Source organism: Anomaloglossus baeobatrachus, chromosome 5, assembly GCF_048569485.1.
Source record: "Anomaloglossus baeobatrachus isolate aAnoBae1 chromosome 5, aAnoBae1.hap1, whole genome shotgun sequence".
NCBI classification, from domain to species: Eukaryota; Metazoa; Chordata; class Amphibia; order Anura; family Aromobatidae; genus Anomaloglossus; species Anomaloglossus baeobatrachus.
Window position 1 is genome coordinate 471,903,929 of NC_134357.1, and position 15,679 is coordinate 471,919,607.

The 15,679-nt window shown below is 45.5% G+C and overlaps 2 protein-coding genes across 2 annotated transcripts in view; one reads left to right on the plus strand and one right to left on the minus strand.

The window, feature by feature from the left end:
• Positions 1 to 3,987, minus strand: part of B4GALT5 (beta-1,4-galactosyltransferase 5) — a 79,443-nt gene extending 75,456 nt beyond the window's left edge. The window contains exon 1 of the mRNA XM_075350653.1: positions 2,258 to 3,987. Coding sequence (XP_075206768.1) covers positions 2,258 to 2,378 — 121 coding nt within the window. The 5' untranslated portion in view covers positions 2,379 to 3,987. The remainder of the gene's footprint in view (positions 1 to 2,257) is intronic.
• SLC9A8 (solute carrier family 9 member A8) overlaps positions 3,482 to 15,679 on the plus strand; it is a 147,944-nt gene continuing 135,746 nt past the window's right edge. Inside the window, exon 1 of the mRNA XM_075350652.1 lies at positions 3,482 to 3,666. The gene's annotated coding sequence lies outside the window, so the exon portion shown is untranslated. The remainder of the gene's footprint in view (positions 3,667 to 15,679) is intronic.

A 15,679-nucleotide genomic window follows, 5' to 3' on the forward strand; every position in this document is an offset into this window, starting at 1 on the left:
AGTCTCCATAAGGAGAATAGTGTTCCCCCGTAGTCCCACAAAGCTTCTCATTGCCAGATCAGACACCCCATACTTTGCACTGAAGGTGGCGCTGCGCTAGAGTTTGTCTCCTGTCCTGGAGAGAAAATTTGAATATTCACAATAAGCAGTGCACTCCATAGAGCTGGAGTTTATGGAAGAGTGGCCAAAAAAAGCCTTTACTTACACACAAAAATTGGACGGCTCATTTTGATTTTGCCAGAAGACATGTGGAAGACTCCCTAAATGTAAGGATGAAGGTGCTGTGGTCAGATGAGATCAAAATTGAACTTTTTGGCCAACGTGGTAAATGTTATATCTGGTGACAAAAAGAAACAAAAAAAAAACACACCTAAGCACCCCAACAAGCCCATCCCCACAGTGAGACATGGTGGTGGCAGCATCATGCTGTGGGGATGTTTTTCGGCAGCAGGGACAAGGAAAATGGGCCGAGTCGAGGGGAAGATGGATGGTGCGCAATACAGTGATATTCTTGGGCAAAACCTGCTTCAGTCTGCCAGTGATTTGAGAGTGGGACGGAGGTTCACCTTCCAACAAGATAATGACCCAAACTCCAGTGGTTTATGGGGAAACATTTAAATATATTGGAATGGCCTTTTTAAAGCCTAGACCTTAATCCAATTGAGAATTTGTGGTCAGACTTGAAGATTGCTGTTCACCAGAGGAAACCATCCAACTAGAAGGAGCTGGAGCAATTTTGACTTAACGAATGGGCAAAAATTCCAGTGGTAAGATGAGGAAAGGTCACAAAAACTTATCCAAAGCAACTTGTAAAGGTATGTGCCCACCTTCAGGATGCGGCAGGTCCTAACCTGTGGGGCTGCAAGTCTCCTCCGCAGGAGAACACAGGAGAATGTAGCGACCCGTGCCCATGATCAGGATTCGGTACGCTGCAGTCTCTCGTTTGTATTCTCCCTACAGAGGACACTTGCGACTCCACAGCAAAGAATTGACACGCTTGCGGCTCGGAAAGCCGCACTGCAGGTCAGTTTTCACTGCGGGTCGCACACGCACAGTGGGCAGGAGATTTCTATAAATCCCATCCACTGTGCTTGTACTGTACAATGCAGCGTTTTGGACACAGGGAAAACACGCTACATCCCAAACGCTGGAAACACTGATCATGGGCCCACAGCCTTACTGTAATTACAATTGGAGGCTTCATAAAGTACTAACTTTATGGGAGTGAATAGTTATGCAAACTGAAGTTTTCAGTTATTTTGTCCTATTTGTTGTTTGATTCACAATAAAAGGAACATTAAATGTTCACAGTTGTAGGGGTGTTCTTTGCAAGAACTGATGCAAATCCTCAACTAGAACAGTAAAATGCCAGGTTGTGAGGTAACAAAACACGAAAAATGCCAAAAAGGAGAATACTTTGGCAAGGCACTGCACAATATACATCCTGGACTCTACAGCTTTAGGACCAGTTACCATATATAATATCCAAGACTAAACATCTAGTGTCTAACACTTAATAGGACACCAAGACCCTAGGACTGTAAGACCAGTTACATAATATAATGACCAAGACTGTACAGCTAGTATAGAACATACTGTATAATACCTACAATTAGGATTGTACAGACTGTGAGCCCTCGAGGGCAGGGTCCTCTCTCCTCCTATACCAGTCTGTTTTGTACTGTTAATGATTGTTGTACGTATACCCTCTTTCACTTGTAAAGCGCCATGGAATAAATGGCGCTATAATAATAAATAATAATCTATAAGGACTGTGAATATAAAATGTCCTGGACTGAACATCTAGTATACAACAGATAATACTCTGCAGGACTCTGAATGTTTAGGACCGGTGGCAGTATATATTGACCAGAACTCTGCATCTATGAGATCTGTAAATTTATAGTGACAAGGACTAAATAAATGTTCAGTATAGAACATATAATACATGCCGTCAGGACTTTGTGGCTGTAGGACCAGTGACCATATATGATGACCCAGGACAGACCATTTCATAAAGGCCAAATAATACATGCCACCAGGACTCTATGGCTTTAGGACTAGTTACCAATACGATGACCAGAGCTGACCATCTTATATAGAACAGGACTCTATGATACCATATATAAAAACCAAGACTAAACATCTGATATATAACAGATTATGGGTGCATTTCTATATGGACAATAGTGAGGTTATACTCTGCAGTTATAAACAGTGACAGCATGCAGTATTTCACACCGTTTACGATTCTTACCTATGCCGGGGGCAACGTATATGAAGTAGAGGAAGGAAGAGGACAAGGAGAAGAGGAAGAGGACGGCGATGGCTGAGCGATTACGGATCTGCAAAATGTTCTTCATTGCAGGAAAGACCATAAAGGGATGGGGAATGGTAATGGAAAATGTTTCTAGAGTGCGGAGCTGTCACATAAACTCCTGATCACTTGGGATCCTAAAGAAGATTGGGCTGCGCACTTCTCTAAATCATTGGGACTATTTGAGATGGAAAGGTTATTTCTCCACTGGGATCTTTACAATGGGTAGGTTGTGTACTTTTCAAGATCATAGGGATCCAAATAAAGCAGAGATTGTCCACTTCTCCAGATCACTGTGACCCTTAGGATGTGTACCTCTCTCGAATGTTGGGACACTTAAAATGAGTAGGATGTGTACTTCTCCAGGTCATTGGGATCCTACAGAGGAGGAGGCTGTCCATTTCTCCAGATCACTTGGTTCCTACATAGGAGGAGGCTGTGTACTTCTCCAGATGACTGGGAGCTCACAGAGGAGGAGGCTGTGTACTTGTGCAGATCACTGGGATCCTACAGAGGAGGCTATACACTTCTCCACATCACTGGGATCCTACAGAGGAGGAGGCTGTGTACTTTTCGAGATCACTTGGATCCTAGAGGAGGATGCTTGGGTACTTCTCCACATGATTGGGATCCTACAGAGGAGAAGGCTATGTATTTAAGCAGATCATTGGGATCCTGCAGAGGAGGAAACTATGCACTTCTGCAGATCACTGGGATCTCACAGAGGAGGATGTGTACTTCTGCAGATCAATGGGATCAAACAGAGGAGGAGGCTGTCCACTTCTTCAGGTCACTGAGATCCCACAGAGGAGGAGGCTGTGTACTTTTCCAGATCACTGGGATCCTACAGAGGTGGAGCCTATCCACTTCAGATCACTGGGATCCCACAGAGGAGGAGGCTGTGCACTTCTTCAGATAACTGGGATCCTCCAGAGGTGGAGCCTATCCACTTCAGATCACTGGGATCCCACAGAGGAGAAGGCTGTCACCTTCTCCAGATCACTGAGAGCCCACAGAGGAGACTGTCCACTTCTCCAGATCCCTGGGATGCTACAGAGGAGGCTGTGTACCTGTCTGTACTTCTCCAGATGACACTTACTTCCCAGACTGTGGGGTCCTGGGCTGTAGGACGCTGGGCTCTTCTCTTGATAACCTAGATCCTGGTTAGAAGACTAGGACCTAGCACAAATCACAGGACTGAGGGTATTGGCACATAGCACTATGGGCCGGCATTGGAGGCTGGATACCTGAGCACTGGAGGCCGGCAGTAGAGGCTCTGCAGGTGACAGCGCTCTCCAGCACTGACAGATCTGTGCTTACCCAGATCAGAGGGGGCTTCAGGTTTGGAGGTAAGTTAGTTCCGAGATGATATGGGCACCTGATGTGAAGCTGGATTGTTCCACAGATCGCAGGGGGCTTCTGGTTCCGAGGTCGGATGGTTGCACAGATCACAGGGGCCCGATGATATCGATGCGTAATTAGTACAGCGATGTCAGAACTGTGATCAGTAACGGCGTCTCCTAAATGTGAGGGCGCAGAGGCTCCGGCTGCTCGGTGCGGGAGGACCCTGGGAATCACCTTGGGAAGGGGAAGCAGAGGAGGAGGAGGAGGGGATCCCCGCGATGCTGATGCCAGGCAGGGCAGCTCATGAATGGGGAGACAGGCGAGGAGGGGGCGGAGCAGCAGCGGTCGGAGAGGACATCAAAGTGGGCGGAGACATTATGGCCGGGGGTGTGGTCTCAGGAGGGTCTACCACAGTCACATAGAGATGAGGAGCAAAGAACGGCGGTCTAGTCTGCGCGTCCGCGGGCGGATCATCACCTGGCTGTCTACGTCTCCTCACCCGCTTAGTCCGTCCAACGTCTCCTCACCCGTCCGTGCAGCGTCTCCTCACACGTTCGTCTGTCCAACGTCTCCTCATCAACTCCGTCCTTCCATCCAACGTCTCCTCACCCGCTCCGTCCATCCAATGTCTCCTTAGCCTCTCCGTCCGTCAAGCATTTCCTCACCCGCTACGTCCGTCCAGCATTTCCTCACCTGCTTAGTCCGTCCAACGTCTCCTAATCCGCTTATCTGTCCAGCATTTCCTCACCCGCTTAGTCCTTCCAATGTTTCCTCATCCACTTATCCGTCCAGCATCTCCTCACCAACTCCATCCGTCCATCCGTCTCCTCACCCGCTCCGTCCGTCCAGCATTTCCACACCCGCTTAGTCCTTCCAATGTTTCCTCATCCGCTTATCCGTCCAGCATCTCCTCACCAACTCCATCTGTCCATCCAGCGTCTCCTCACCTGCTCCGTCCAGCGTCTCCTCACCTGCTCCGTCCAGCGTCTCCTCACCTGCTCCGTCCAGCGTCTCCTCACCTGCTCCGTCCAGCGTCTCCTCACCTGCTCCGTCCAGCGTCTCCTCACCAACTCCATCCGTCCATCCGTCTCCTCACCCGCTCCGTCCGTCCAGCATTTCCTCACCCGCTTAGTCCGTCCAACGTCTCCTCATCCGCTTATCCGTCCAGCGTCTCCTCACCCGTCCATCCATCCAAAGTCTCCTCACCCGCTCCGTCTGTCCAGCGTCTCCTCACCAACTCCATCCGTCCATCCGACGTCTCCTCACCCACTCCGTCCATCCATCGTCCACTGTCCGCTCATCAGCTCCTGCTCTCACCCGGTTCCCCATGTCTTTAGTGCTCCGTTTCTTCTTGTATTCTGCTGGTATTTCTCCATTTCCTATCGTACTCTTATTTCTCTGCTTTTTGCATAACCGTCCTGTTATTCCTCCTCTTGCTCCCTTGATATAACTTGTTCCCTGCTTCTTCACTTGTTATCCCTCCGTTTTTCCCCTCATCGTCCTGTCATTTTCCCACCTGTTTTCCATCATTTCCTTTTATGTTATTCCTCCGCTTCTTCCCTCGTCATCCATCCTATTATTTCTCCGTTTCTCCCCTCATTGTCCTGTTATTCCTCTGTTTCTTCTCATCCACCAGTTATTTTTCTGCTTTTCCCTCATATTCTGCTGTGTTTCTTCTCTCATTATTCTGTTATTGATTTTTGTTGTTTGGTATGTTGTGTGCTTCTTCCCTCATCATCCTGTTATTCCTCTGCTTGTTCCCTCCATGTCTGGGTATTTCTCAGCTTCTTCACTTGTGGCTATAAACTAAGGCTGCGTTCACATGTCCTGTAATCATCTGTTCGGACAGATACAGCAGCAATCCGTGGGCAAGAAACTTCTGCAAACACAACTTTCTTGTCTGTTTTGAAAAAATAATTTACAGGATCCGTTATTTTTAACATTGGAGTCTATGGAAAATGGATCCGTTAACTGATTGCTATTTAGCCATCCGTTTCTCTTTCACTTGTGAAGGATCTGTTTTTTGCTACTGGATCAGTTTCAAATGAAATAAATAGCAATCGGTTATAGGATCTGTTTTCCATAGACTCCAATGTTAAAAAAAATAGATCCTGTAATTAATTTTTTCAAAACAGACAAAAAAATTTGTGTTTGCACAACTTTTTTGTCAACAGATTGCTGCTGGATCCGTTATAACCTAGGATTATTGGACATGTGAATTAGCCTTGGCTTAACATGATTTTTTTCCCTCGTCATCCTGTTATTCTTTCATTTCGTCCCTCATTGGCCTGTTAGGCCGGTTTCACACATCCGGCTTTTTGCCGGATGCGGCGCTCTCCCGTACAGTTAATACAGTACAGTGACAGCGCTGTAACTTCCGGGTCACATGCGCCGGTCACATGACAGCATGTGACCGGCGCTTGTTGCGCTGTCACTGTACTGTATTAACTGTACGGGAGAGCGCCGCATCCGGCAAAACGGCAAAAAGCCGGATGTGTGAAACCAGCCTTATTTGTCTGCTTCTTCCCTTATTGTCCAGTTATTCCTTCTCTTCTTCCCTCCTTGACTCGTTATTCCTCTGCTTTTTCTCTCAACATTCTGTTTTTCCTCCATTTCTTCCATCATTTGTCCCGTTATTCCTCTGCTTCCCTCATCGTCCTGTTGCTTTTCACTTCTTTCCTCATTGCCCCATTAATCTTCTACTTCTTCCCTCATTGATCTGTTATTCCTCCACTTGTTCCTTCATCATCCTCTTATTCCTCAGCTTCTTTCCTCATTGGGCTGTAACTTTTCCACTACTTCACTCATGGGCCTGTTGTTCCTCGGCTTCTTCCTGTATCATAGTGTTCTTTTTCTGCTTCTTTCCTTATTGTCCTGTTCTTCCGCTTATTTCTTCATTATCCTGTAATACCTCTGCTTCTTACCTCATTGTGGCAGTGTTTTTCTGCTTATTTCCTGATCATCATTTTATTTTTTCCTTCGTCCCTCTTTGTCCCGTAATTCTTCCACTTCTTCCATAATCAGCCTATTGTTTTCTTCTTCTTCCCTTAAACTCCTGTTATTTTTTGGCTTCTTCCTTTATTGTTCTGCAGCGCCCCATGGCGCAGGTGGATAACCTACTCGTTGCCGGGCCGTTGCCGGTTGGGTCAGGAGTTATCACGGGTGGGCTTGCCCGGTTCCGTTGCCCTGAGGCGTGCAGTAAAAAAAAGTAGTAAAAGAGGGAAGCGGGGTGATTGGGAAAGCTTGTTGTGACGCCATCTGTGGTATGTGGCCAGAGAGTAGCCGCCGCTGCAGAATTCCTCACCGGGGCGGGTGTTATGGCAGCCGAGATGGTGTCGCTCCCCACAGGCGAAGCGGGCCTCGGGTGGATGATGAGTGTAATAATGGCTGTCGGCGCCTAAGTGCAGGGTGGCAATGCCAGTACGGACAAGCCAACGCAGTATTTGTGGTTTCAAGGTGTCTTTATTCACAACTTCAGTTGCCAGCCCCGTAGTAACGGTCACCGCCGTGATGGGCTCCGGCCAATCCCGGATCCGTGGGAGGTCAGAACCGGTGCAGTAGTCTGTGGACCCTTCCTTGCTGCGATTTGTAGTGCAGGTCTCTGTGGCTTGAAGCACTTTGAGTCCCTTCCGTACTAGGTAGAGTACTGTTCCCTATGCCATTAACGTGGATCCCCTTGAGTCTGACCGTGATCGAATCCCCGGAATCCTAGGTGCCACTTTTCTCTGGAAACTTGTGTGGTCGGAGGGGCATAAAACCTCTCTGTCCGGCAGAGTCTGATAGTTGGAATTACACCACCCCAGGGTGCTGCACCCTGAACTGTGCTGGCCCTGGGGGAGCTGACACGGTATCCCCGCAGCGACCGTTAAACTCCTATGTCCCACAGGAGTTACCGGGAAGGACGTCTGCTCGCTATCTCTCCTGCTGGAGAACTCCCTTATTGCTGTGTGTGACTCCTCACTCTGCTTAATGGCTGCTGCTCCCCTCATCCAGGTTCTAAGCTAGTGGATTGGGGCCCCTGTTGTGATGGCATCCTGTAAATGCCACACCGTAGGCAACCCCTTTGGTACCCGACCCAAGCCCAGTCCCCAGTAAGGAAGGGGCAACCCTTGTTTGTATGTGGTTGTGTATGGTGAAACCAGCACCGACCTCCCCTGGATCCATGATTAGTACTACACCCCGGTTGGAGTGCCGTACCCTGTGGTGACCAGAGCCTCAGGGGTGTCACAGTTCCATAATTCTTCCACTTCTTCCCTAATCCTCCTGTTATTCCTCCACTTGTTCCCTCAATGTACCATTATTTATTCGCTTTTTCGTTTGTAATGTTATTCCTTCGCTTCTTCTCTCATTGCCCTGTTATTGCTCAACTTTTGTCTTTTTTTGTCGTTTCTTCACATTTTCCTTTATTGCTATTATTTCTTTGTTTCTTGGATTATCATGTTGTTAGTTTTTAACGTCTTTCCTTATTGCCCTATTATTCTTACACATCTTTCTTTATTGTCCTGTTATTCCTTCGCTTCTCTCATCGTCCTCTTATTTCTCTGCTTTCTCTCTCATTGCCTGCTATTTCTCTACTCTTGCCCATTTGTTTTCCATCATTGACTTTTGTGTCATTTCTTCGATTCCTCCCTCATTGTCTTATTTCTCTGATTCTTCCCTCATTGGCCTAGTATATTTCTGCTTCCCTCATGCCCTGTTTTCTTCCACTCATTCCCTCATTGTCTAGTTATTTCTACTCTTTTTCCCTTATTTCCTTTTTATTCCTCCACCTCTTCCCTCATCATCCTGTATTCCTTTCCTTTTTCCCTCATTGCTCTGTCAATCATCTCCATGTTCAGTCATCGGCTTTTTTTGCTTCTTCATGTTCATTAATTCCTTTGCTTCTTCACTCATTGCCTCATTAATCTTTCTTCTCTCATTGGCCTGTTATTTCTCTTCTTCCCTTTTTGCCCCGTTACTCTTCTACTTCTTCCCTCATCAGCCAGTTATTTTTCCATTCCTCTCATTATTCTGTTGGTTCTTCGCTTTTAGCCTAATTTTTTTCTGCATTTTCCCTCTTTGCCTTGTTATTTCTTTGCTTCTTCGATCATCAACCTGCTCTTTCTCCAGTTTTTTCCTTAAAGGGTGCTTTACACGCTACGACATCGCTAGCGATAGCTAGTGATGTCGTGCGCGATAGCACCCGCCCGCGTTGTTCGTGCGACATTTAGTGATCGCTGCTGTAGCGAACATTATCGCTACGGCAGCGTCATACGCACATACCTTTTCAGCTATGTCGCTGTGACCGCCGAACAATCCCTCCTTCAAGGGGGAGGTGCGTTCGGCGTCACTAAGCGGCCGCCCAATAGCAGAGGAGAGGCGGAGATGAGCGGCCGTAACATGCCGCCCACCTCCTTCCTTCCTCATTGCTGGTGGACGCAGGTAAGGAGATGTTCGTCGTTCCTGCGGCGTCACACATAGAGATGTGTGACGCCGCAGGAATGACGAACAACCAGCGGCATGCACCACCAACGATGATATGAAAAGGAGTGACGTGTCAACGATCAACGATTTTTCACGTTTTTGCGATCGTTGATCGTCGCTCCTTGGTGTCACACGCTGCGATGTCGCTAACGGCGCCGGATGTGCGTTACTAATGACGTGACCCCGACGATATATCGTTAGCGATGTCGCAGCGTGTAAAGCACCCTTGAGAGTGATGTGACTTGTGTCATGTGCAGACTGCAACCAATGAGCAGCTGCTCGTCAGTTGCAGCCTTTACTATTTCGCCATAGTGGATGACCGCATTAGTGGAATATTGATCAGCTGCTTCCAAACAGAGGTTGGTCATTGGCTACAGTCTGCATGTGACACAACACGTCATGTCGCTCTGCGGGAACAGCAGCACTGATATCACTGGAGCAGCGTCGCTGCAGTAGGGATCAATTGTGTTTCTTTTAATTGGGATCCTGAAAGGATTAAGCTGGGGATGTCGAATAATGGACAACATCTTTGACTCCTTCACCCTCTGGCGATTTTTTGTTTTGTCCTCCCCTTCCAAGAACAGTAACTCTTTTATTTTTCCGTCAACATAGCCATATGAGGGCTTGTTTTTTTGAGGGACGAGTTGTACTTTTTAATGAAACCATTACTTTTACCATGCATTGTACTAGAAAATGGGAAAAATATCTAAATTGCAAAAAAAAAAGGCAATTCCACAATAGATTTTTCTTGTTTTTTAGATTTACTTACCATATTCACTATATGGTAAAATTAACCCAACAGAAGAATTGTGAAAGCCTTATATTCCATATTTCTATAAAAGGCAAAAGAATAGGAGTCATAACACAAACCAATCGCAAGAGGAACACAGAAAACAACCAAAGAAGTGATCAAATGTGAGTATCCAATTAATCTTTATTAAACGAAAGGAGTGAGGCAAAACAAGGCGGTATAAATCCAATATTGTATAACGCAAAGGGTCAAATTGGTACAGCAAAAAAAACTTTATGCCAACATGCTATGGTAAGATATAACTTCTGACACAAAACATATGTTACAATGATCTAATAAATATAGTTATGTCATAATCAACCAAATACAAACAGAGTGTCTGAGCTTAATGTTGGTATATATGATACTAGTTTCTAAGGCCTCTTTCACACGTCCTTGTCTCCGGTACGTGTTTGGTCCTTTTCCTCACGTACAGGAGACACGGGCACACGTAGACCCATTAAAATCAATGGGTCTGCGCTCACGTGTGTGTTCTGCCATGGACCGTGTGTATGTGTGGAATATACGTGTGACCGTGTGCTCCACACGTCAACATGTCCGTTTTTCTCCGGCATCACGGGTGTCACACGTAACGCAAATGGACTACACGGAGGTGTTCTGTGTGACACGCGCCGGAGAAAACACACGCGTTTGAGAAAATAAAAGAAAAACTTTACTCACCTTCTCCACCACTGCTGTCTCTGCTGCTGCTGTCACTTGCTTCCAACCGCCGCTCATTGAATATTCACTTCACTGCGGCCAGAAGCAGCAGCAGCGGGGAATCAGCAGGACCGGAGACCGAAGATCAGCACCACGGACAGCGACGCCAGGGACAGGTGAGCATAAAGTTCCCGTTCTCTGTGTTTTAACACGGAGAACACACGTAGGCTATAAACACGGCTCACGGAGGGCAAAACGCACCTCTGACACGTCCGTGAAAAACGTGCGAGGTTTTTCATGAACGTGTGAAAGAGGCCTAAGACTGTATCAGAATAAAAACACTAAAAAAAGCAGTGCAGTATATATATGTCAGTATAATTGAAAACGGAGATAGAAGTATTGCAAGAAAACTGCACAGCACACAAGGAAATACAGGATTAATATTAGTGCTGTGTGAAATATCAGAAGAGAAAATAGGAATAACCTTTCTGTCGAATGATTAGGGGATAAATGAAAAGGGACAGCAAAACTGACTATTCAGCACCTATTTGGGAGACTAAAGGCTGTACCTGGTATGATGTAGGAGACCCACGATGAAGCGTCTACCTGACATGCGGCGTTTCGGTGAATACCTTCTTCTGGGGGCTCCATCTTGAGGTTTTCTTCAGATACAGTCTTAGAAACTAGTATCATATATACCATTATTAAGCTCATACACTCTGTTTGCATTTGGTTGATTATAACATAACTATATTTATTACACACTATGGAGAAAAAGACATGGATCGCACATCCCAAAAATACAATGATCTAAAGCCGCTAGGCAAAAAATTAAATAAAACGTGAGGTTCTTTTGTTACCATTCTGATCAGATTGTATTAAGCCCACTGCCACGTCACGGCAAACCTCTTGAGTGGGTCCCTAACCTGATCTTTTTGTGCGGCACTGTGCACTGACCACCGCCGCAGCGACAAAGCACCAGCAGGGCGGGCGACCTGGTGCCTCACAGCACCCATGCTGCAAGGCGAAGCCCCCAAGGCTCCAGGCCGCGCCGCCCCACTGACACGACACCACCACCACAACAGCAGCAGCCACCACACAGCACCAGCACACAGTGAGAGGAGCTGTGCACTCACCTCCCACTGGCTCCCATATGTGGACTGGGAGCAAAAAGAAGGCTGACCCCTCTTGCAGTCTCCTGCTGATTAAAATCACCTGTGCCAAATGGGGAGAGTGCAGATCCAAGCAAAAAAATGTGCGATCCATGTCTTTTTCTTCATAGTGTGTTATACAACATTCTATCCTTCTCTTTTTTTTGCTTGGATCTCCCAGTGGGAGGTGAGTGCACAGCTCCTCTCACTGTGTGCTGGTGCTGTGTGGTGGCTGCTGTTGTGGTGGTGTCGTGTCAGTGGGGCGGCGCGGCCTGGAGCCTTGGGGGCTTCGCCTTGCAGCATGGGTGCTGTGAGGCACCAGGTCGCCCGCCCTGCTGGCGCTTTGTCGCTGCGGCGGTGGTCAGTGCACAGTGCCGCACAAAAAGGTCAGGTTAGGGACCCACTCAAGAGGTTTGCCGTGACGTGGCAGTGGGCTTAATACAATCTGATCAGAATGGTAACAAAAGAACCTCACGTTATATTTAATTTTTTGCCTGGCGGCTTTAGATCATTGTATTTTTGGGATGTGCGATCCATGTCTTTTTCTTCATAGTGGGTAACTATATTTATTAGATCATTGTAACCTTATATGTTTTGTGTCAGAGGTTATATCTTGCATGTTGGCAAAGTGTTTTTGGTTGTACCAATTTGACCCTTTGCGTTATACAATATTGGATTTATACCGCCTTGTTTTACCTCACTCCTTTGGTTTGATAAAGATTAAGTGCATATTCACATTTGATCAGTTCCTTGATTGTTTTCTAAAATTGACCCAGCATTGTGATTCTCCAGGTCAGTATGAGTATGTAGATATTCAACATGTAAACATTTTATATTAAGTGGTAAAAAAAATTATGAAGTTTGTTAAAAAAAAAAAAAAGAAAAGTCACTTTTGTCGCCATTTTCCGAGATCCGTAACGTTTACATTTTTGGGGATCCCAGACTGTGTGAGGACTTATTTTTTGCACCATAAGCTGGGGTAGATGCGATTTTTTTTGATGGCCTCTTATGACATTTTATTGTAATGTTGCAGCGACCAAAAAAAACCAAAACGTAATTCTGGCTTTTTTAATTTATTTTCCGCTACATTGTTTATCGATCAGATTAATTTATTTTAGATTTTGATAGGACGGACATTTCTAGATGCCACGCTAAATCTGTGAAATCTAAATGCTTAAATATATCTAGACAATTTGGATAAGGTCGGAGGCACACTTGCGAGTGACTCACATGTAATACGCTCGAGTCTCGCATTGCATCACCCGACACGGCCGCACTCTCCGGAAAGGAGCGGGTCGGCTGCATGTATTTCTATGCAGCTGAAACGCTCCTGCACCGAGAGCAGCAGGCCGTACTGGGTGATGCGATGTGAGACTCGCACCTATTACACGTGAGTCACTCGCAAGTGTGACTGCGGCCTAACTGTATACTTCAAACTGTGTGGAAAGAACCTTTTTTCGTTCCAACATGATTGCACAAAGCAATGCCTGCACAAAGCCCCAACCTCAACTCCATGAAACACCTGAGGATGAACTAAAACAAAAATTGTGAGTCTTGCCCTTTTCTTCAACACCAGGGTCTGACCTCTCACCTGCTCTTTTGGATGAATGGGGAACTATTCCACACTTCTCCAAAATCTTGTAGAAGACTTCTCAGGAAAGTGAAAGCTGTTTAAGCAGCAGGGAGGGGGGGTTCAACTCCATATTATTGGCTATAGATTCAGAATGGGAAGTCATACAGCTCATGTAGGTGATATGTGGAGGTGTCACAATACATTTGTCTACACAGTGTATCTTCCTGTACTGTCGGAATCTCACAGGGAGGTCAGAACGGGTCTCCAACCCTATTGAATAACAAGACACCGATCCTATCACAAAATCAATATGTCTAAATGATACGTAAGAGGGCAATGACCGACTCTGTGTAATGATAGCGCAGCCTGGTACAATTACTCAGACCCACAGCTAAATTAGTCACTGGTTAATTTTGCGGCCCTACTCCTATAGCTCAATTCCATGACAATGGCTATAATCGCCAACGTCCCAGCCCCCCATCATCTGGGGCACATTCCTGGTAGTCCTCTGGCTAGATATAAGAAGTTATTAATTATAAATTAATTCAGCTCAATTAACATATTCATAATAATTATTATTTTATATTAATTTTAATTGTATCATTTAATATTAAACAATTACAGGGAATCTGTCACTAGGTTTAGGCCCTCGATTCTACGAGCAGCATACAATAGGGCAGAGATCCTGATTCCAGTGGTGCTCTAGTTACTGGGGTGCTTAGTGTACTTTTGATAAAATCACTGATTAATCAGCAGGACATTATCACTAGAGGACTACTTGGCACTCTGCCAGGTAGTCCAGCATGTTCATGAGCTCTGTATAACTCCTAGATCTACAGCAGAGAAAACATTGATTTTTATCAAAATGACAGCAAATAGCCTAGTAAGTGACACACCACTGGAATCAGGGTCTCTGTCTCTACATTATGCTGCTCTCAGATGAGGTAGCAAAAACCTGGTGACAGATTAATTTTAAGTATGCTGACATCCCCTATATACAATATAACCACACACACAGCAGTTCTCTACGTACAGTATGAGCCTCCACATAATTCCCTATATACAGTATGAGCCCCCCACATAGCTCCCTATATACAGTATGAGCCCCCACATAGCCCCTATTATATACAGTGTAAGACCACACACAGCTCCTCTATATACATTGAGCCCCAAAATAGCCTCTATATACAGTATGAGTCCCCATACAACCTCTCTATATACATTGAGCCCCCACACAGCCTGCTAAATACAGTATGAGCCCTTATATAGCCTTATAAATACAGTATGAGCCCCCCACAAAGCCTCTAAAATATAGAAGCACTTGCTACCCACAGTAAAATTTGGTGGAGGTTCCATCATGCTTTGGGGCTGTGTGGCCAATGCTGGCACCGGGAATGTTAAGGTTGAGGGTCGCATGGATTTAACTTAGGATCAGCAGATTCTTGAAAATAATGTGCAAGAATCAGTGACGAAGTTGAAGTTACGCAGGGGATGGATATTTCAGCAAGACAATGATCCAAAACACCGCTCCAATTCTACTCAGGCATTCATGCAGAGGAACAATTACAATGTTCTGGAATGGCCATCCCAGTCCCCAGACCTAAATATCATTGAAAATCCTTGGGATGATTTGAAGCGTACTGTCCATGCTCGGCAACCATCTGTTTTGTAAACAGGAATGGTCAAATGTACCTTCATCCAGGATCCAGGAACTCATTAAAAGCTACAGGAAGCGACTGGAGGCTGTTATTTTTGCAAAAAGAGGATCTACAAAATATTAATGTCACTTTTATTTTGAGGTGCCCATACTTTTGCACCTGTCAAATTTTGTTTAAATGCGGATTGCACATTTTCTGTTAGTACAATAAACCTCATTTCAATCCAGAAATATTACTATGTTCCTCACAGTGGAAACTGACAGTTTAAATCTCTGAGACAACTTTTTGTATCCTTCCCCTGAACAACTATGTTGAATAATCTTTGTTTTCAGATCATTTGAGAGTTGTTTTGAGGAGCCCATGATGCCACTCTTCATAGGAGATTCAAATAGGAGAACAACTTGCAAGTGGCCACCTTAAATACCTTTTCTCATGATTGGATACACCTGCCTATGAAGTTCAAAGCTCAATGAGGATACAAAACCAATTTAGTGCTTTAGTAAGTTAATAACAAGTAGTTAGGAGTGTTCAAATCAAGAAATTGATAAGGGTGCCCATACTTTTGCACCGGTCAAATTTTGTTTAAATGCAGATTGCACATTTTTTGTTAGTACAATAAACCTCATTTCAATCCAGAAATATTACTCAGTCCATCAGTTATTAGATAAATGAAACTGAAATAGATGTTGCAAAATCCCAAATTGTTATAAAGAAAAAAGGTTA